Source organism: Jaculus jaculus, chromosome 4 (assembly GCF_020740685.1).
Source record: "Jaculus jaculus isolate mJacJac1 chromosome 4, mJacJac1.mat.Y.cur, whole genome shotgun sequence".
Taxonomy (NCBI): Eukaryota; Metazoa; Chordata; class Mammalia; order Rodentia; family Dipodidae; genus Jaculus; species Jaculus jaculus.
Genome location: NC_059105.1, coordinates 61,361,456 through 61,384,611, shown reverse-complemented (window position 1 = coordinate 61,384,611; position 23,156 = coordinate 61,361,456). Strand labels below are relative to the sequence as shown.

General features: G+C 42.6%; 1 protein-coding gene across 1 annotated transcript in view; it reads right to left on the bottom strand.

Annotated features, from left to right (window-relative positions):
* Pde11a (phosphodiesterase 11A) overlaps positions 1-23,156 on the bottom strand; it is a 419,014-nt gene that overhangs the window by 20,087 nt on the left and 375,771 nt on the right. Inside the window, exons 18-19 of the mRNA XM_045146663.1 lie at positions 21,330-21,404; positions 17,498-17,581 (exon numbers count right to left, since the gene is read on the bottom strand). Coding sequence (XP_045002598.1) covers positions 17,498-17,581; positions 21,330-21,404 — 159 coding nt within the window. The remainder of the gene's footprint in view (positions 1-17,497; positions 17,582-21,329; positions 21,405-23,156) is intronic.

The window sequence follows — 23,156 nt, the reverse complement described above, 5'->3', positions numbered from 1 at the left end:
AATTAATCAATTCTTTATTGGACAAATAATGTAATCATCTTAAAGATATGATAATATATATCTATCAAAGAGGAGAAATTAGTTTGGATTGAAAATTGGCAGAGAGGGCTGGAGAGATGGCTTAGCAGTTAAGGTGTTTGCCTGTTCGACTCTCCAGATCCCAGGAAGCCAGACACACAAAGGTGAGGCAAGTGAAAGGTTGCACATTCTCACTAGGTGGTGTGAGCATCCGGTGTTTGAATGCAGTGGCTGAGGCCTTGGTGTGCCAATTCTTGCTCTCTCTCTTTGTCTCTGTCTCTCTATCTCTCTAAAATTAGAAGAAAACTGGCAAAGACAATCTCCAATATACATTATATATACAAAAACATAATCTAGAGCAGGATGCACGCTACACACATCTACGTCAGTGAGTAAACTTGTACTGAAATCAGTGAAAAACCACACTACAGACAGTCATGGCTTTTTTTTTTTTTTTTTTTTTTTTTTGGTGGTAGGGTCTTGCTCTAGCCCAGGCTGACCTGTAATTCACTATGCAGTCTCAGGCTGACCTTGAATTCATAGTGATCCACCTACCTCTGCCTCCTGAGGGCTGGGATTAAAGGCATACACCATGATGCCCAGCTACCCTCATGCTTTTATATAGATTGTCCCTGTCATGAACAACTAGTTAATGATGGCCACTTCTAGAGACAGGAATTAGATCTGGAAGACAGCAGGAGGAGAATAATTTTCCTCTGAAATCTTTTGTATATTCTGGAAATTTTGAGCTGTGTTCACTGGGATGCATTAACTATTTTAAAATGAAGTATTTTATTTAAAATGTTGGGCTGGGGAGATGTCTGAGTGGGTAAAGTGCTTGCTGTTCAAATGCAACCATGAGGGCTGGAGAGATGGCTTAGTGGTTAAGTGCTTGCTGGTGAAGCCTGTGGACCCCGGTTCGAGGCTTGATTCCCCAGGACCCACGTTAGCCAGATGCACAAGGGGGCACACGCATCTGGAGTTCATTTGCAGTGGCTGGAAGCCCTGGCGCGCCCATTCTCTCTCTCTCTCTCTCTCTCTCTCTCTGCCTGCCTTTCTCTCTCTTTCTCAAAGAAAAAAAAAATGCAACCATGAGTCCCCAAGTCCAGATCCTTTGAGCCCACCTAAAGTGGATGCAGTAATGAGCCTCTGGGATCCCAGTACCCCTACACTGTGTTGGGACATGGAGACAGGGAAATCCAGAAGCTCACAGGCTGCCTAGCCTGGCATTTTCAGTGATGAACAAGATACCCTGCCTCAAGACAAGGGGGAAGGTAAGGACCCACACTCAGGATTGCCCTCTGACCTGCACTCACAAACACACACACAGGGGAATAATAATAGTGACTAATAAATATGAAAGTCCTAACACAAGGCTGGGGATGTAACTTCATGACAGAGCACTTGACAGCTTGTATATAGAAGGTCCTGAGTTCAGTCATCGGCACTACGGTAAATAAGCAAATAAATAATATACAAGTAAAATTAAAACTCTACCATGAACAGATCATCAGTCATCTTTGGCCATGTGAGGATCATTCAAGAAGTCACCAACTGAGCTGGAGAGATGGCTTACTGGTTAAGACGCTTCCCTGTGAAACCTAAGGACCCAGGTTCAATTCCTTGGTACCCACATAAGGCGGCACACGCACCTGGAGTTCATTTGCAGTGGCTGGAGGCCATGGTGTGCCAATTATCTCTCTCTCTGTCTCTCTCTCTCTCTCTTCTTTCTCTCTGTCTCTCAAATAAATAAATTAATAAATTAAATACTTAAAAAAAAGAAGTCACCAGTCACTACTAGTTTAAGAAAGCTTATAAGTCCAAGATTAGAAAAAAGAAATGCTATTTCCTAAAGAAGAAAGTTATTCAGTGTTTTTCCCGTATCCTTCAAAAATCATTTTAATGTTTTCTGTATGTTAGGATAGCACTGTGTCTAAGTCCCCTTGCCCCCTCACCCATCCACATCGCAAAGAAGGGCTGACTACCTCATTGCTCTTCAACGTTTCCTCGGGAAAGCGATCAATGTCCCCTGCCTGGCCATTAAATAGATTTTGAAAAACTCTTCAATCCACATCAGTCTCATATCCTTATTTAGTTCCTCAAATCTGCCCTCGGCTGGGAATTCTGCAGCCGCGGAGGTCCTGTGGCGCTCCCCTCTGTCTTGAAGGGCCATCCGTCATCATTTCTAGTCCTTTTCTGATGCAATGTAGCTTGCTCTTTGTCTTTCTTAAAAACTGAATGGCTGTTAAATTATCCATTTATCTTCCTTCAGATTTTCGGTTCAGTTTCTCAGGCCCTCTCAGGCTGTCTTTTCTACCTTGTTTGCAGACTTTTCATTCCATTCCCCTCCTTGGAGGCATCGGGCTCGCCACGCTGCCCTTCCAAACAAACTCTGGTTGGGTTAGCTTCCTGCTTGTTTGAAATCTGCTGACCTGCTTCGCTCCCCATTATTTCCTGTGTGTGTGTGTTGGGGGGGGGGATCTTGCTCTGCAGTCTAGGCTGGCCTCAAACTCATAGCAGGTCACCTGAGTTAGACTCCAAGTGCTGGGGTTACAGGCATGTACTCTCCCACAACCAATTTGGAATTTCCTTTTTTCCTTTTGTCCCTTCAGAATATCTTATTTTAAAAAGTGGAGATGATATGCTTCAAATTTTTTGAATAGTTGGTAGTTTCTATTGGGACAAACCATAAGCTAAAGGTTGAAAGTCCTGGGTTCTAAACCCCATTTGACTTAATAGTGACCTTTCAGGGTTTGGCTCTTCTTGCTTCTTGCAACAGCACATCTAGGAATAGTTGGGTATCACAGGGCAAGGTGACCCCACAAAGGCTCTGAGGTTTGCAGAGGGCTACTACCTGCACACACCTCCTCTTGGGTGTCACAGAGGGAGCCTCCGATCTGAAGGCAAGAAGAGCCCATGCTCCGTCCCTTACTGTGTCTTCCTGGGTAAGTTGCAGGAACTCTGTAGCCTCAATTTTTTACACCTGAAAAAGGGCAACACTATCTACCTTGATATTGCTAAAAAGATGAAATCAGATCATGCATGCCTGAGCCCATTGTAAGTGCTTAAGAAATGCCGTTTCAGACTCACTGCATCTTGGAAGGTGGGCAGTTTGGCTGGTGCCCACAGCACAGACTTAGAGATAATATCCGTGTTGGTAACAGGAACAGATGCATCCTGGAGGCTCTCCTCAAAGCGTTTCCACCTCCCTTTGCCCAGACCCAGGAAGGTCACTAGTATCTATCCTCAACTTCATTTGCTCCCTAGAAGAAAGTCATTTGCGGGGCTAACGTCCTTAAAGTAGCAGCAGAGTGGGGCTTAGCAGTTAAGGTGCTTGCCTGAGAAGCCTAAGGACCGAGGTTTGACTCCCCAGAACCCACTTATGGCAGATGCACAAGGTCACACATGCGCACAAGGTGATGCATGCGTCTGGTATTTGATTGCAGTGGCTAAGGCCCTGATGGCCAAGTTCCCTCTCTCTCTTTCCTCTCTCTCATTAAAAAATAAAGAAGAAGTATCAGAATGATGCTACTCACAGTGGAACCTGTGAAGCTAGTTTTATAACCCTAAAGGCAGGTTTGAAAGAGGACACAGCAGTGTTCGTCGCCTCCCTTGGGCCATGTCTTAGGTTTTATGTTTCCTTTTCTGCAGTCTCTTCCTCTGTATGTCTCAGTTTCTTGGATTTTCCCTTTCTATTTAAATTTTTTAAATAAATTTTTTATTTATTAGAGAGAGGTGGAGAGAGAATGGGCACACAGGGGCCTCTAGCTACTGCAAATGAACTCCAGATGCATGCACCACCTTGTGTATCTGGCTTTATGTAGGTACTGGGGAATTGAACCCAGGTCCTCAGGCTTTGCAGGCAAGGGCCTTAACCTCTGAGCCATCTCTCCAGCCCTAGACTGGATTTCTTCCCCATCTAGTAAGGGAGAGAAAGAGGCTGAAGGCATCTGAATATGTGTATGAGGCAATCAGACCTGCTTAAGGAAGACAGTGCCTGGAGAACAGAATACAGGATTGTGGGGGTGAATCTAGGGAGGGGCTATGGAGAATGACAAGTCTGAGTGGGGGCAGTTAGGAGTTCCCTTCTGACACAGGGGGTCCTGGAAGAGGAGAAAAGTCATGACCTGGAAACTAGAACGTAATGAGAAGGTAAATTCCCAGTAAGTTTCCTCTGGTCTTGTAACAAGTTTCTTATTCTTTACATGGTATTACTGGCTTTTAAAAGAAAAAGAGATTTTTTAAGGGCCCACTCTAAGACTTTGTCTTATCTTGGTAACATCTGCAAAGACCATATATGGTCAAGGCAGGATTTCAACATAGTCTTTTGTTTTCTGTGCTTCTGTGTGTCTTACATTCTCTTTTGTTTCATGGTGTGTGTGTGTCTGTGTGTGTGCAGGCGTGCATACACACATCCATGCTTCTCTGTTTGCACTGAAACTCATCTGCAAGGCAAGCTGCACCAGGAAGGAGGGAGGGAAGCCGGAGGGATAGTCAGCTGGAGGGCTTCATCTTAGGTTCATCCTGCAGGGAGCTGGTTTTTTGAGCGACTCCAGTGCAATTACATGTAGATCTTTTCTGCCTGTTCTCCATCCCCTGCAGATCAATGATGTTTTTCTGCTCTGGGGCACCTGGCTGCTGACTATGTATGTGCAAAGTAGGAGAGGATGCAGGAGTCCATACAGTGACGCCACAAGCTTTTAGTGCAGCTATACACCTCCCTACCTGTACTTCAAGAGAAAAGTTTTCTGGTTCCTCAAATAAATAAAACATGAATAGACCTATTTCTGGTTCCTCAAATAAATAAAAAAATAAATAAATAGCTATTTACATGGCTGAGTGGGTTATGGGAGGTTCCCAAGATGCCAGTATCAACTTTCAACCTTTCCTCTCTTTCCCAGGTCATGATTTGGCCTCAGAGTTGTGCCAAGAATAGTGTGCCCCCCCCCAAAAAAAAATACTGAAGTCCTATCTCCTGTGAATGTGAACACATATGGAAATAGGGTCTTTTCAATTGTTATCAAGATAAAAGGCAATCACATTGGATTTGAGTAGACCCTAAATCCAATGGTTGGGATTTTTATAATAAGCTCAAGTGAAGACCTTTGTAGAGGTTAGAGTAATACATCCACAATCCAAGCAGGGACAAAGGGTAGCAAACAACAAGAAGCCAGCAGAGAAGCCTGGAACATTCTTCCTCAGAACTCCTGGAGGAACCAAGTCTGCTATTATCTTCATTCCAGCCCTTAGGACTATGCAAGGTTATAAGTCTGTCATTTCAAGCCACTCACTTTGCAGTACTTTGTTACAGCAGCCTTAGGACACAGATAAACTCACTCCTGGCAGTACCCACTGCCTTCTCTCCTCAGCCTGGCAGCAGCTCTTTCTGACAAGCAGCCAGCTCCCCTGCCATCACTGTCCCCTTCTAAGACATTTGGGGTGTCAGATCCCTTCTACTTTCTAATATTTGAGGATGTCTTGTGTCCATGTAAATTTTGTTTCTTGGAGAGGTATATTGTACTTTTTTATGAGAGAGAGAGAGAGAGAGAAATAATCGACACATCAGGGCCTCTCTCTAGCCACTGCAATGGAACTCCACATGTATGAACCACCTTGTGTGCATGTGTGACTTTGCACACGTGTCACCTTGTGCATCTGGCTTATGTGGGATCTGGGGAGTTGAATATGGGTCCTTAGGCTTCACAGGCAAGTGCCTTAACTGCTAAGCCATCTCTCCAGCCCCATTATCTTACTTTTTTATGTAAAGAACTACAACTGGATTATTTCTGTTCCCACTTAATATTAGACAAGTCCATAAAACCAAGAACCAAGGTGCTCATTTCAAAGTTATTTTTGTGATAAGTGATCAAAACAGAATACTATAGTGTATGTGCTGCGCATAGACAGTGGTGGAAAGGGCGTTACTGGAATAGAAGAATGCAAGCCTCTTGTTTGCCTTGATGGTCTGCTCATGATGACTGGCATTCTCTAAGGTAATGTAAGTTTTCTTTCCTCGAATCCTTTTGAGATTTCATTAGCCAAGACATTAGCATTGGTACTAAGTTTGTTCAAGACAGCCTAGGTTTTTCTATCATGCTCCTCACAGTTCTTCCAGCCTCTTTCCATTATCCAAGGGAGTTTATATCTTTTAAATTTCCCCTTATTCTTATAAAGTTAATAGGATTCTCATAAAGATGACGAACTTGTCAGGTCAACCTTGAACTGGCAACAGTGACTCATTTTATAGATGAAAGTGTTAAACCGGACAACTTGACATATTAATTTTTGAGAAGACTCTATAGTGGCCAGCTCAGCAGAACTTAACTTGTTGAATGCTCTAGGGATCTTTCATCCTGACTGCCTCCCACTGAAGGATTCTGAGTTTTATTTGCAAAGGTGGAGCACTGTTGGGCATGGTGGAGCCACCGATCCCACCCTGGGGCAGATTACTGAGCAGCAGCAGCAGTCCAAGGAGGCTTGGAAGGAGGCTCAGCCTTGCCCAAGACCCACTGCTACCATCTAAGTCAGCAAGCGTTTGTGAGTTTCAGTTTGCTCATCTGTACAATTTAGATCATGCGGCACTCTAGGATCCAGAATGAAGTCTTTCTTCCCTCATAGTCAGGGGTAATTGTGCATGTAAAAGCACATTGAAATCCTTACAATTTAAACCCTCATCCAATGGTAAATACAGCCAGTATTCAAAGTCTACTTCCTGAAAAGTGTGCTCAAGGAGAGTCTCATGTCTGCAGGGCTCTATAGTGATATATATATATTTTTTTTTACTTTTTTTTTTAATTTTTTAAAAAATTTTTTATTTATTTGAGAGCGACAGACACAGAGAGAAAGACAGATAGAGGGAGAGAGAGAGAATGGGCTCGCCAGGGCTTCCAGCCTCTGCAAACGAACTCCAGACGCGTGCGCCCCCTTGTGCATCTGGCTAACGTGGGATCTGGGGAACCGAGCCTCGAACCAGGGTCCTTAGGCTTCACAGGCAAGCGCTTAACCGCTAAGCCATCTCTCCAGCCCTTTTTTTTTTTTTTTTACTTTTTATTTATTTTTTTATTTAGCCCCTTGCCCTGGGGGCCCTCCTCAGTGGAGTTATGGTATTCACAGGGGGATCATAAAGGCCTCAGTAAGTCCCTGTGGGGTAGCAGGAAAATCGCACCTCAGGATAGTCCCACCCACTCTGTGGCTCTTACAATCTTTCTGTTCCCTCTTCTGCAATGTTTCCTGAGCTATGATGGGCCTGTTATCAGTCTGATTCAGTGTTGAGTTCTCTCAATTTGGACTTCTGTTTTGATAGTTTTTTGTTGTTGTTGTTGTTTTTCGAAGTAGGGTCTCACTCTGGCCCAGGCTGACCTGGAATTCACCATGTAGTCTCAGGGTGGCCTCGAACTCACAGCGATCCTCCTACCTCTGCCTCCCGAGTGCTGGGATTAAAGGCATTTGCCACCATGCCCAGCTTTTTGATAGATTTTGATTGGTCACCATGTGTCTGTCACCATTGCTCTGGACCTGGCTGGCAGGCTAGTAGATAGAACAGTGTTTATGTTGCTGCTTCCACTGCAATTTCTCCTGGGCCTTGGCAGATATGGTAGAGGTGGCACATCTCTTGGTGGGCATATGGCTAACTTCTTGTCTTATCAGTGGATCTTGGTTCTCCTCTATTTTCTCTGCCATCTGAAAATAAAGCAGATTCTCTAACCAAGTATGAAGGCAGCTTGGATTAAAGCGGGTATGCAAAGTTATTTGAGATTTATTTATTTTGGTATGAAAATGCCCACTCTTCTTCTCCAAGAGCAGAAGGAACTTCTTTCTGAAGCCCAAGTTTCCAGACCATGAGATTCTGACTTGGTTTCTAGTATTGGATATGAATTCTCTCCCCCTGAGTGGGTCTCATGTCCAGAGAGCAGTTGGTTACCTCAAAGGCTGTGTGCCACTATTGCACAAATACGTACTTCTTGTACGGCTTCTTGATTTCATACTCTGCAGGGTCTCCTGCTTATTCATGCTGTTCGTGACTGTTGTCCTCCAGTGGCTCCCACAGGGCTTTCTAGCACTATGAAGGCAAGACAGGAGGGAACCAGGTTTCCTGTTGGTTCCAGCATGGTATTCTGATGAGTGACTTTTTTTTTGTTGTTGTTGTTGTTTATTTTTATTTGTTCGTTTGAGAGTGAAAGACAGACAAAGAGAGAAGGAGGCAGAGTGAGAGAGAGAGAGACAGAGAGAGAGAATGAGAATGGGTGCACCAGGGCCTCCAGCCTCTGCAAATGAACTTCAGATGCATGCACCACCTTGTACATCTGGCTTACATGGGTCCTGGGGAATCAAGCTCAAACCGAGTCCTTAGGCTTCACAGGCAAGTGCTTAACCACTAAGCCATCTCTCCACCCCAAGTGACTTTTTTTTTAAACACCTCAGTTCAAGAGAAATCTTTATGTTCACTTTAGACTCTGGCTAACAGACTCCACTGAGGGCTGCTATGTTGGTTGATGTAGAAACTGAGAACTCAACTCTCTGATCACATTGTCCTATCACATCCATTTACTAGGATAGAGACGGTGTGCTCTGAGTATCTTATTTAATAAATAGGTTTGAAGCTCTGATAATTAAATATGAGTGGTGACCATTGAGGACTAAGTAGTACTTTCTTGAATCCTCTCTGGAAACATTTAGAAAACTCCAGAAGATTGGCAAAAGCTTAGCAAGAATACTTTATCCTATGCTTTACTCCCCACAAGTCCAAGCAATGATGACCTTTCGAGTGAACAGTACGTTGCAGACGTTTTGGAGATACACTCACAGTACAAGAAACCAGTCATCGAAAGAGGTCTTTGTTCTTATCCTAATAACCCCACCCATTCTAATTCTCCGTCTTCCCTTCCTCCCTCCTTCCCTTCCTTCATTCCTTTTGTCTGCTCTTTTGTTCTTCTGAAGACAGTAAAAGAAGAGAGGGTTATGAAAAAGAGTAAATTAGCTCTTAAAATATGCTCTTTAGAGGAAGTGGGAAGTAACTTAAGTCAAGACAACCTTCAAAGCTTTGTATGGACTTATAGTAAGTGATCTTTAGCTTTATGATTTCAAAGCAGGCATTCTGTTAAAAGAGTTATTTATGTTGGTAAGCTGGCTATGGAGAAGTTGATCTCATCTTCAGTTCTAGCCTCAAAAGACGGATAATTATTTCTCACTTGATTCTAGAAGTTCAAAATAGATTCCTGATAGCAGTTTTGGAGTTCATAGCATACATATGAATAAAACAGGTTAAGTACTACTCTATAAAGAACAGTTTTAAGTTTCACAGCATGAAACAAATAAAAGGCGCCTATTTATTTATTTAGAGAAAAATGATCTATTTTTCAAGTCCTAAGCATGTTTGGAGGTGGAAAATTCCCTGACCTATCGGGTGCTGAAGAAGACTTCTATCTAAGCAATAGCCACAGGTATGAGACATTTTCATCTGCAGAATTCATGCTAAAGGCAGGAGGGGACATGGCCTTCAATGCCCTTTTACCACTGAGTCCCCTGCTACTTGGCACTTTATCCTCTGTAGTACATTACTATTTGGAGTTTGTATTAGTGGTTGTTAGGTACTGGTGAATCTGAAAAAAATCTTCTATGTCAAATAAACATTGAATTTTAAACCTGATAAATTTTGTGTCTTTTTATTATATTATAATTTCTTGAAATCACGTGCATATGAGATAGTACATAACTTCCTGCACAGTGTCTTTGATATATGCCAGCTCCATCTATTCACTTGAATATTAAAATAACTAGGAGATTACATTTTCTGGCAATCCTGGATAAAAGAAAATTTAATGTATTTCCTAGCTTGAAAAAGTCAAAGCTCTGAAAATTCATGGCTATAAACTGGTGCTTTACAGTAGAATTAAGGGCCAATTCGCCCATGATGAGAACTAAACCACTTTCTAAAATGATATCATAGGCCATATACTTTAGATTATGGCCAGGAATATAAGTCTGCATATTCTGCTGAAGGGGCTTTTATGTTTATTGATGGTAACTTAAAAATGACATTATAACCTTTCTTCCTGCTTGCCACTGCTTATAATTAATGTATGCTGTTGGATTTCATTGTTCACATTGCTGTGCCTTCACTCATTTCTTCAGCAAACATTTACTGAACAGTTCTTATTTGGAAGGTACTGTGCAAGACACCTGGAATGGGCTGATTCCCAGAAAACTGTCTTATGGGGCGAGGGACAGCAAGATAATCTGTATAGAAGGCTGCACATGATCATGAAGGGCTGGCTGGTGAGCGTGATGGAATGTCAGGGCAGTCAAGTCTTCCAGAAGTGGCCATCTGGGATGGCCTGTTGCAGGCAGAGAGGACAAGAAAGGAAGATAGGGGGAGGTGGCAAAAGGGGTCTAGGGTGTCCTGTGCTTTGGAGCAGAGGGTACTTAGGCAAGCAAGTGGGCAGGTGACAGGCCATGAGGTCAAGAGATGGAACAGGGTGGAGAGGAAGGATGTGACTGAGAGTGGAATGTGATGTCAACTTGACAGGACCTAGAATCACCTGTAAGGGAGGATGTAGATTAGGTTTTCTGTTGGGCATGTCAGTGAGCATGATCTTGATTAGGTTAATTAAGGCGGGCCGCGCCGTTCCCTGGGCTGGGGTCCTGGGCTATATGTAAAGGAGAGGGCTGGCTGGGCAGCAGCGTTCATCGCTCTGCTTCCTCACTGCGCTGCCTGCGACCAGCTGTCTCAGGCTCCTGGGGCTGTGCCTTTCCACTACGATGGACTACAGCCTGCAACTCTAAGATGGAACAAGCCCTTAGAGTTTTCTCAGGCATTTCATCCTAGCACAATAAGCTGACTAGTACAGATGCCCTTACTGCCAAACCAAGGGATCATGACTGTCTCATGGATGATGACAGAAACCCGAGGCTTTTAGCCTGAGGCAGGGGTGCCATGATCAGACTCTTTTAATATTTTTCTTCCTTCCTCCTTTCATTTTCTTTCTTCTCTCCCCCATCTCCATCTTCCCTCTTCCCTTTACTTTTTTCTTTGTTTCTTAAGAAGGATCACTGTGGCAAAATTTAGAGGTGTGTCCAACCTGTTACCAATGGAGGCATATGATTGTGGCCAAACATATTTAGAGATGACATCATGTTGCCTTGTTGGATATCCCTGGTTGGTCTGTAGTGGAAGTGCTTGTAAAGTACATGAAAGAACGCATTTGTTTTAATGTTTACACTTCCCTGCCATCCCTATGTGACATGGAATATTTTGGAGGTAAGTAGGTGTTCCTTTAGGCCCTTAGGTTCTGGAGATAGCTGTCTGTCTGTCTATCTAGCTGTCTGCCGATCTATCTATAGATATATTCAAAGATGACATTTTGAAAACGAGAAATTACGGCATTTTTCACTCCATTTGACTATGATGGTGCCTGTGACTCCTCACAGTGACTCAGTCAGCTCCGGGCCAGTAGTCGTTGGGAGCTAAACAATGGCAGTATCATCATTCAGCTCTGAGAGCAAAGAGCTTGCTTGCCAGCACTATGCTGGGAGAAAGGGGTCTCTTAGTTCCAGAACTCTTCTTTACTCATAAGGAGCCAAGCCTGGCTGAGTGAGGCATCCACTCTACCAAGCTCTTGCTGGGAAAGCTGAGGGCCTTGTATAAAAACAGCACCTTGAGACAAGCAAGAGGACGCTTGGAACTTTTCTGCTGTGGGTGTTATGGAGAGGGAGAGAAGACAGTAGAGAGGGAGGCAGAACGAGAGCTGAGCAAGGGAGAACAGGCCACCATCATGGTTCCACCTTCCTTCAGGGTCACACTTCCAGGGGTCAGGAAAGGTCTTTTCTCTGGAATTTCAAACCTACTTCAGGAAACAGATAAAATGTTCCTACAGCAACATATTCTAAAGGACTTCAGAAGTTGTATGGTCAACAGGGTGAGGGGGAAGGAGCAGGGAGTTCATGGTGTCCTGGAGGGACTGAGCAAATGCTGAGAGAGCCAGCTGGCTGGGACTGATCAAGAAACTGGCAGGGTTGGGGACTTACCACGGACGCTGTGAGACGAGAGGTCTACCCACTTCGGCAGCTGGGGCTAGTGACCAGGGCTTGAAGGAGCAGCTCATCCCACGTACAACCCAACGCATTCCTCCCTCCTGCCTTCCCTCCCTGGGTTTTTGTTGCTTCTGAGTATATATGATGTCATTCAATGTATGTCTTTCCTCGTAAGGATGAGTCAGGAACTTGCCCCAATTATCTCTTCTTTTCATTCCCAAGAATATTAAATGTCATAGAGAAACATTAGAAGCTGATCTGGGTAATGTCTTTTCCGAAGTGTGCATGTCCTTTCTTAAAAAAAAAAAAAAGAAAAAGAAAAAGAAAAAACCAAAACTGATGAAAGTGCCCTTCTCTCTGCCCACATTCCCTTCCTTGTCAGCCTTTTGAGAGCAGATGGTTTTGTGTTCCAACTGGTCATTCAGCAGCTCATTAGTGATTCTTTTTTTCTTTTTGGAAAAATCAGACGGAAGCCATGAGCTGTCTGGGGAAAGCTGAGTTACTTTTACCAACTTTTATTAACATCCAGAGACTTTCCTGAAGTAGGGCTTTAAAACCTCTTTTCCAGTGTATTTGGAAAATATAGTTTTAAGTATATTTTAATAATATTTTCTCATTTTTCTGGAGGGCACATTAGTAGCTCTATCAGGTTGAATATATTTTCTTTTTTAAAAAAGTATTTATTTGATTATTAACATGAGTGTGTGTATGTGTGTGAATGCACTAGGGTCTTCTGCCACTGCAAATGAAAACCCATCTGGCTCTACATGGTTGGCTGGGGAACTGAATCCAGGCCAACAGGCTTTGCAAGCAGGTACTTTCAGCCACTAGGCTATCTCCCCAGCCCTGATGGAATAGATTTTCTAAAATGACCATTACAACTGGAAACTGAAAAGAAGTTTACATTTATTGTAAGTTAACATTGAAAGTCCTGCCGCTGGGGAGTTCCTGTGCTGTGTTTGTAAAGAGTCGCAGTATCTTCCGCGAATTCTTCCTTCTCTGAATGGAGACTAATATTCTGTCCAGATGCTGATGAGGTCTAGCCTTTTTGTATTATCTGGGAGAAAATCCAGGCCTAAATCAAACCCAATTTGGGATGAGCTAAAAAATCTGACTATGTTCATAACAAAATTTTAATCGTTGGCCAAATGGAAGCTTTCTCAAGCCTCTGAGCATCACTGACATTCCAGGTGTGTGAAGTTTAAGCTGAGAATGGAAACAAGTGGCCAAAACTCCCCTTGCTCTTACGAAGAGAAGCTCAGAGTGGCCCTGTGACAGGAGGGTTTCTGTTTATCCCTGAGGCGGCTCCAGCAGTGACTTCAAAGTTTGATAGTGTCTTTTTTTTCTTCTTCTCTTTTACTTTTTTTTTCCCCTTCCAAAGATGTTGAACAGCAGGCTAATGGCTTCCCAGCAGGGTGCAAAGACAGCGGAAAGCTTGGGACTCAGATGTCAATGTATTCCTCTGAGAAACCCTGCTAGGACAGAGCTAACTAACCAGGCTCTACTCTTCTCCTGGGGAACACGCTTTGATGGTCCCCTGCCCGCTCTCAGCTTCCTATATGCTTCCTGATTAAAATGCTGTCACAGATAAATCATGACTTCTGCTGGGTTGGACCATCTCTCGCTCTCTGTTTCTCTGTTTCTTTAGTTCTAACTCTGTCTTTCTGCCTCTATCTTTCTATCTCTGTCTTTCTCCTTCTGAAAGGTTTGGAAACCTAAGATTAAAAAGATGTTTGGGGGCTGGAGAGATGGCTTAGCAGTTTAAGCGCTTGCCTGTGAAGCCTAAGGACCCCGGTTCGAGGCTCGGTTCCCCAGGTCCCACGTTAGCCAGATGCACAAGGGGGCGCACGCGTCTGGAGTTCGTTTGCAGAGGCTGGAAGCCCTGGCGCGCCCATTCTCTCTCTCCCCCTCTATCTGTCTTTCTCTCTGTGTCTGTCGCTCTCAAATAAATAAATAAATAAATAATTTTTTTTTAAAAAAAAAAAAGATGTTTGGAACCCTAAGATTTAAAAGACAAATAGAAGAACAAGTTCTGGAGAACTACCTCTGCATATATGAGCATATGCATACAGACATGGTGCAGCATCTCCTTCTGTAACAAACAGTGAGCTGGGTCTGGTCTCCACAGTGCCCTTCCACATGACCTGCGTGAGAGCCAAAGCAATGCCACAAGAACCCTCTCTCTTTCTCTACTTGAGATGCATCCAGCCAACCTCTCACTTGTATCAAACGAACAGGGCCCACACGTTTCTGTTTGGGACTTATATACATTTATGATATTTATGAGTTTTTTCCTCAATGCTATGGATTGCAAACCTGGGGTCTTACACAATGCTGGGTAAGCAGTCTATCACGGAGATAAACTCCTGTCCCATATGCTTTCATATATTTTCTGTTAATCACTTTCAGTTAATTACTTGATTACTTTGATAACCTCCTAATGTATAGATTTTGGAAAAGTAAGAATTCCTTACTATTTTCCCTAGACACAGACTGGAGACTGAAGCTATCCTACAAGTAATTTTGATTTTCAGATGTCCTGGTGTGGGTTCCCACTAGCATACCAATGGGCCTTTGTGGCACCTGCCGGCGATAATCTTTATCCTGTGCCTGGAGGATAGACATCAGCAACCAAGAACACAACCAGAAAGTGCTTAATCAATTAAGACATCCGACAATCACAAGCCTTGTAAAACCATGAAGTAAAACTGAACTACCCAGAGAAAGTCAATGACATAAAAAGGCCGTCCTAAAACCATATTTGCATCTCCTGCCTGGCCACTTGTCTACCTTCCCCTCTCCAACTTCCTACCGTCCCACCCTGTTCCCGACAGCCTCCAGCCTCTCCAGTGCCCGTGCACAGGACTATCGCAGCTCTCTCTCTAAGCATCTGCTCTGTGAGGCGCAGGGCTTGGGCCATCAGGAGGCTTTCTTTGCCAGCTGTGTACTATTCTGTGTCCTTCTGCCATATTCCCCACTCAGTGTAGCTAGGCCAGGCTGGACGCTTAAGCTCTATATTTCAGACCATGTCATTTCAGTCCAAATCACAGGAGGGGACTTGGGACGCCACATATGGCCCTGCTTGTCTATCTACTGTCTCCGACTGCTCACTATTATACTTTTATGTTCAAAATCCAAAACTGCAGTTCCATAAAAACCTGAGCTGATGCAAATATTTTACCTGAGGGACCAATGACACTTCAGTGACTATCCTAGTTATCTCCTGAAGATTTTGTCTTCCTAACTGTGGGCTGACTGACTTCATTTCAGTTCAGGAGCACCTGTAGTTAGTGTGAGGTTATCCACCTAACAGCACCAGGGGTGTGATGGGAATCCCACTGTATAAGCAGGAGCCAGACTGTGGTCTGTGGACAGAGCCTTGCTCACAGGGCTGGAGAGATGGCTCCGAAGTTAAAAACTTAGTTTCCCCAGGCAGGCATGGTGGCTCAAGCCTTTAATCCCAGCACTCAGGAGGCTAAAACAGAAGTGTCACTATAAATTTGATAACAGCCTGGGATAGATACAGAGAGCTCTAGGTCAGCCTGAGCTCAAGTGAGACCCTGCTTCCAAGAAGAAAAGTCATATGACATGAAGTCATAGGAGGGCCCTTTCAGCATTGGCTATACCTAATCACACAAGAAGCCACTTTTTCCTGGAGCTCTTTTCCAAGAGCTTTAAAAATGACTATATGAAATTAAACCACTCCACCAAATACACATCTTCCTCCTCCTAAGGCTTTACTTCCAGTAAGAGAAATTTATCAATTTAAAGAGTTATTTATTGATCCCATTTATTGTCTTAGTGTGCATAGGAAACTTAATAATGTTAACACGTTCAGTGTGGGTAGCCAAGATCAGTTTAGGAGCTAAGAGATACCTGAGCCAGAACCCATAGGCTTTATTCATGGGACTGATTGTTAACATTAAGGGTGGGGAGGAGCAGACAGGAAAAGAGAGTCAAGAATCCCCTTTCTAAGAAGCATATTATTCTCAGTGTTTTTCTTCAATCTTTCATTATTAGATGAAAGAAGTCATGATCATTGATAACTAAAACAACAAACAGTTATTTAAAATCTGTATTTGGGGCTGGAGAGATGGCTTAGTGATTAAGCGCTTGCCTATGAAGCCAAAGGACCCTTTTCGAGGCTTGATTCCCCAGGACCCACGTTAGCCAGATGCACAAGGGGGTGCATGCATCTGAAGTTCATTTACAGTAGCTGGAAGCCCTGGCGCACCCATTCTCTCTCTCTCTCTCTCTGCCTCCTTCTCTCTCTGTCACTCTCAAATAAATAAATAGAAATAAACAAAAAAAATTTTTAATCTATATTTGGTTGGTCTTATGCTATCGGGCATTTAATGGATTATATAACACAAAAAGTAAATTCACTTTTATAGTTATACAAATTACATTTGCATCTTGAAGACATTTGTTTGTTGTCAGGGGACAGTGACAGGGCTCACCCATCCCTAAAAGTACTGAAAATGAAGTGGTAGATAAGTTTAAGGCTTAATGGCTGTGAGGTCCTTAAAAAACAATACGGCAGTCTTAATGGAGTGACGGGAATGAGAAACTAAAGAGGTTTTGCTATCCCTGCATGTTTCTCTCTTTGAAGTTAGCAACACAGCTCAGTCTAATTGAGCTAGGTCGGGGGTAAAGACCTCACAGGGGTTTACAGATGAAAGCAAATGCTTAGCAGTAGAATTAAAAGTCAATGTACAACGACACTTAGTGTTAACGAATGCCAGCTCGGATCCAAACTTGAAGGAAAAAAAAGTGGAATGTGAACCACGGGAAGCTGACACTGGTCTCCTTGCCCAGGGCGGGTTTAGCACACGAGGCGGCAGAGCTAGAACTCATCAGTGCTTCAAGCTCAGGGCTCACCGCCCCAGCCCATTTGTCTCAGAGAGAGGCAGACAGTGCATGTGGGCGGTGGTTCACACACATGGCCCAGTGGTCCAGCCCATGGGGTCAGAGGAGAAAGTCACATTTCATGCCACTTTCAGGAAACCTTCATGAATGATATTAATAAAGGTTAAAAAAAAAGATTGAAAACAAAGGCATTTCTATTTGAGAACTTCTGGGTTAATCAAGAGATAGTGTTAGACCATGGCTGCCTTTGTGTGTTCCACGGGGCACAGTTTGGGGAAGACTGAGCTCACATGTGATCCCTGGAATGTAGATGAGGAGATGAAGTCCACAGAAATGATGCTATGGAAGGTGGTGGAGACTCCAGTCCCCAGCTTCCCAGAACCCACTGGGAAGTCAGAAGTCTGAGGAAAGACGAACTGCAGCGAGACTGTTGGCAAAGCACACATCCTGAACCAGTCTCCTACTACAGCACTTCCAGACATCACACACACACACACACACACACACACACACACACACACACACACACTTCCTTTCCCACTTCAGACAGGACACACCAACACTCCCAAGGCAATATTACCTGATACAAAGGCATGCAGATGCTGTCAATCCACTCTAATTGCAACCGTGGTAGTTCATGTTTCCGGTTCCGGTCAAAAATAGCCTGGAATGAATGGTGAGGAGAGCATTACTTTACTGCACTGGAGGGCTTCACAGGGGCGCTGTCACTCACTGCCAGAGTGCTTGATTTTTACCCCCTGACTACGTCATCGGTCTTTACACATAACTGCTTTCCTTCTATCTATGATAAACAAACTCTTTTCATGCCTTCTTAGGAGATTCACAAGTGAAATTATATTTGAACTTCATTACATGCAACTCCTTGGGGTTCAAATCTATCTACACATACAGTTAACTGTTACTAATTCAAATCACCAGGTCAGTGGGAATTGGGTACAAGTCAAGGGGAAGGAGATGTATTTTATTGCCACAAAAATAATGCAGGCTTTTATTACTATAGTAAAATGTTAAAGCAGATTGGGAAAGGTGCCTAATAACAATTTTACTTTAAACAGAAAACATTTATAGTAATTTTAAGAGTTAGGCGCTGGTTTGACAATTAGGTGAGTTTTCTAGTAAGGTTGTATCATTAATACATTCCCAAATATTGTCAATGATGAAGGATTCTTCATTCCCAGCCTTTAAACTTTCTGACATCATAATGTTAGAAAGAATTTAGGTGGATTTTTGAGAAGTAAAGTGAATGACTTATTTCTCTTGGGAAATCTTGACAAAGGAAACAACTGGTTAGAATTGGAAGATTAATTCCTTGAATCATCACAGCCAATCCCACTCCAGTGACAATGACCCTCTTCATGGTTTTAAAGAATAAGGACAAGGCCTACCAAGCTGCCGTGTGCCCCTATCAACCTGGAGGATGACACTACCTAGTCATGACTTGTCTTCCTTGAGAGGTTGCACCTTTTCTCTAGATGGCATGTGACATCCACATAATTCTGGTACCCATAGAGGTTACGTGGGCAAGTCCAAACCATCTTCTTGATGCAGAAATATTGAAAAGATTTGCACCCTTCAGATTTATGGACCACAGTGGAAGCATGTGTGGCAGAAATCACTAGCTGTCAGTTCTGAGGAAAGTGTCTACAATGTCTACAATAGGTGGAAGGTCACTGACTCCCATAGCATCTGCTCATTCTTGCCATGGAATGTGAACATGAGCTAGCAGGGACAAAGTGTAGAGTTCAAAGACGAATTTGAACCAGGCTGGAGAAAGCGACAGCTCTTATGGACATGTGATGCTTATCTACAACGTTCCTTTACAAGCCTTCTATGCACTTATTCATTTTGTATCATTGAGACCTGAGGCTGAGAAGTTTGCTAAAGAACAGGGGTTGTTGGGTTCATAGCTCTGGGGCTGAATGGCCTGTGTCAGGAAATGGCCTTTTCTTGGCAGGCCTTGATAGCACAGGGCATCATATGGCAAGAAAGAGGGACTGTGACTGTATATATCATACTTACTCAGTTATGACCACTCCACTCTGTTGACCTTAGCTAGTCCTAATTACCTCCGAAAGACACACTTCCAAACATCATAGCTGGATGAAATTTCTACCCTCTCAACACTCACAATGGAGATTACACTTCAGTACATGAAACACTGTGATTCAGGCTGTATCCAAACCATGGCATTCTGCCTTATATTCTCTCTCAGCCCTTTGATATACTTATATAATTCCTCTTTTTCTGTTTAAGTATACACAGGTTTATACAATTCTCATCACACTCAATGTTATAACATGTTTATCACAATTGTCTGCTTTTGTCAGTATGAATGTATCTATGCTCTGTATTTCATGCCAATGGAATTATAGGCTACAGGGTTCTTTGTGACTGACTTCATTCACTTAGCATAGTTTTGAGGCATATCAACACAGCCTGCATCAATATTTCATTCATCTATTTGCTGTCAAATGATATTCCATTGTATAGATAGAGAGCACATTTGAGTTGTTTCTAGTTTTTGTCTGTTAGGAATCATGCTGTTATGAATAGTCATGTGCAAGTTTTTGTGTGGGCGGATGTTTTTATTTCTTTTGAAGATAGACATACAAGTGGATTTCTTGGGTTATACAGCAACTCTATTTAACCTTTTGAGGATTGTTAAACTGTTTTTCCAATAAGTTGCACTTACCCACACTTGTCATCACCTGTATTTTTTATTTTAGTGGGTATAAAGTGTATCTCACTGCAATTTCAATTTGTATTTGATAGCTAGATATTTTGAGAATCGTTTTATGTGCTTATTGGCCATACATACTTTATATATATAAAATGTTTATTTAGATTCTTTCCCAACTTTTAAAATTGAGCTATTTATTATTGTTATAATATTTTTACATTTGAAATACTAAGCTCTTATTAGACTTATGATTTGTAAATAATTTCTTTTAATTTGTAGACTATCATTTCATTTTTCATGCCAATGCACAATGTTTGTAGTACATGAGGTGTGTGTGTATATGTGCATGTGTGGTGTATGCATATATGTGTGCAGATGCAAACACCCCATGAGCATGTGTGCAGAGGCCAGAGGAGGTTGTTAGTGTTGTCCTCTACTGCTCTTCCCCCTTATTTCCTCAAGACAGGGTCTCTCTTAGAACCTGGAGCTTGTACCAGTTTTAGGGTACACTGGCTGAGTAGCAAGCCCCAGAGGTCCTCCTGTCTCTGCTGCCCTCATTGCTGAGGTTACAAGCATTATAGTCATACTCAGATTTTTACATGGGTGCTGGGGATCAGAACTCAGGTCTTCATGCTTGTGCAGCAGGCGCTCTTACCTGCTGAGCCATCTTCCCAGCCCCCAAGGCATTTTTAGTTTTTGACAAAGTCCAATTTAATTTTGTTGAAGCTCAATTACACATCTGTAGGGGCAGCATCTCAGGGCTGTCTTATCTTTTGCCTCTTGTGTTTTGGTATCATTGTATGTAAGACACTATGGCTGAGTCACATTAAAAGCTTAACCAATAAAACTCTTTGGAGTCTTATTGGTTAAGCTTTTATACTTAGATCTATGAAACATTTTGAGTCTATTTTGATGCATGGTAAGACTATGGGAAGCAACTTTATTCTGATTGCCTGGAAATAGCCGGTTTTCCCTGAGCCATTCATTGAAAAGACTACTTTCCCTCCTCGAGTGATCCTGATGACACACATGTTGAGGTAAGTTTACAGTAACTGTGAGGGCTTATTTCTGTGGTAGTCATGTGTAAATTAATGTTTGAGGAGCTGGGGAGACCATCGGTGGTTAAAGGTGCTTGGTTGGAAACCTGCCAACCCTTGTTTGATCTTTCTCATCACCCAAGTAAAGCCAAGTAAAGAAAATTATGTAACAATTGGATGGGTAAGTCCAACAAAAAAAAGCATTCCAACCACAGGATCTAATTCCTCAGGTGAAACTTTTCATTTTGCAGACAAGGAAAGGAAACACATTTGAAATCATTTGTTTTGGGGATTTTGAAAATTCAAAATTGAAAAATAAAGCCTAGATTCTTAAGGCTGGACAACTTGTCTTTAAATTTTGGCTGTATTTCTGGTCCAAAATAGGCATGGATGAAAGGCCAGCACTGGGTTGACGTAGCCGAATTCTACTCTGCACACCGTGCCCGATGCCTGCTTGCTTGTCCCGTGGTGCGCGCTCAAGAAACGCTTGTTAAGTAGCTCACCACTCTTAATTGGAAACCTGGGAATAAGGGTGTTTAGGATTTACATTTAATTAAAGTTGTAAACTTTCAGGACTCCTTCTCTAAATCCCTTCTCAGTCTTTCTGATTTTCAAGTTGTTTTTGAAAATGTCATTCAAAAGGGTGCATGCATCGTAACAGAAGATAAGCTTACTGAAGGAGTGAGTTTGAGCTCGGATCTCTCCCGATCTCCTTGTTCAAAGAACTCACTGGTTACAAGTTCAGCCACCTGGAACAGAAAATTTTATGTGTAGTTTACCAGGAGACACACGAGTTATTTTTGCCTTATATACATACTGATTATCTATCTTCAACACAATCACTTAAAGAGCTTATGAGGAAGTACATTATCCTTTTATGTTTGAAGGAATTATAGAATTTAATCAAGGAAACTGATTTAATGAGAATTTGTGCAGTGTATTTTTAGATGCATGCCAATGGGAGATCTAGGAAAAGTTCCTATGAAGAAAAATGAAGCAAATAATTTTTATCAATATTATATATTATCATATAATGATCACTTAATCAGCTTTGGTTGTTTCTATGCAGATCCTTCCTGGCTGTGCACTTTTATCTTAGTCTGGCTTTATTTTGCTACCACAGAGATTATAGAACTCCATTCCTACCAGTGTTTCTGTGTACTCTGGAAGGAATAGCCCTGGGCATTCTCTGTCGGCTTTCACCTGAAGCAATCAATCAAGGAACAAGACTAATGGTAGTCTTGGTTCATACCAGAGTTTTTTCTTTTGGTTTTTCAAGGTAGGCTTTCACTGTAGCCCAGGCTGACCTGGAATTCACGATGTTGTCTCAGGGTGGCCTCAAACTCATGGTGATCCTCTTACCTCTGCCTCCGGAGTGCTGGGATTAAAGGCGTGCACCCCACATCTGGCTCCTACTAGAATCTTAAAGTATGTCTTGATGCAGTTTGAAGAACATGGTATTTGGGCTGTGTAAAGCCAATCACTACACGTGCTACCTTATGGTAGGCTGTAGTTACTGCAAGCTCAAGGCAATGGCTGTTCTATCCCAAACCACAGATAGCTGCATTTTTCTACCTTTTACACATCAGCATGGATGATCAGTACATGACACTGTCTTTAAGAGATGATTGCTCTCTATGCCCCAGGCCTTTATTTCTCAGGATCATTTGGGGAAAGCAAGCCAATGCAATAGATAAGTGCTGAACAGGATTTTCAAAAACATTGTGTGCAGCTAGGATATCTCTGAATAAATTATCTGGGTCGGTGGAAATTGGAAGAGTAGGAAAAAAATGTAAAGACAATTGATGACAAGAAAACCTAGATCTCCAAACTAGTTTGCTCCTTTTTAAGCTCCAATAATAAAGAAGATTCTTATGCATGGCCAAAGATGAAAGGGTTTGATCTTGGTCAAGTACACAGAATTAAGATAATTTATCTAAGCCAGGCCTCATGGCATAGGCCTGTAATTATCACTACTCAGGAGACTGAGGTGGGACCATCACATGTTCAAGGCCTGCCTAGGCTACAGAATGAGTAGAAAGATCAGCTTGAGCAAATTTGGTGGGACCACGTCTCAACATAAATAATGAAGAAGCCTAGCTCAGTGGTAGAGTTGCTGCCTAACATACATTAAATCCTTACCATTAAAAAAAAAAGCAATTTATTTATAAGTATCTCAAGAGACAGGTAACAAAAGTTAGACTTACACACGTATTATGTATATGGACACACATAAAGGTGAGAGCAGCAAATATACTCTAATTTATTAAAAATCCCAATAAGGTCGGATTTCTAACAGTTCTAATAGGAAACATCAGTTCCTTGAGGATTTGACTGCATACAAGCAGTTGGAAGTTTCCAGAACTCTGACTACCCTCCCTTTGCTTGACTGTGGCAGGTCCTCTGGGGCTTGATTCATTTCTTCCCTCTCTAGTCTCCACGCCTACCTCCACTTTCAGCACTCCCCTTCCACTCTTCTTTCTGTGGCCTTGCCTTTAAAG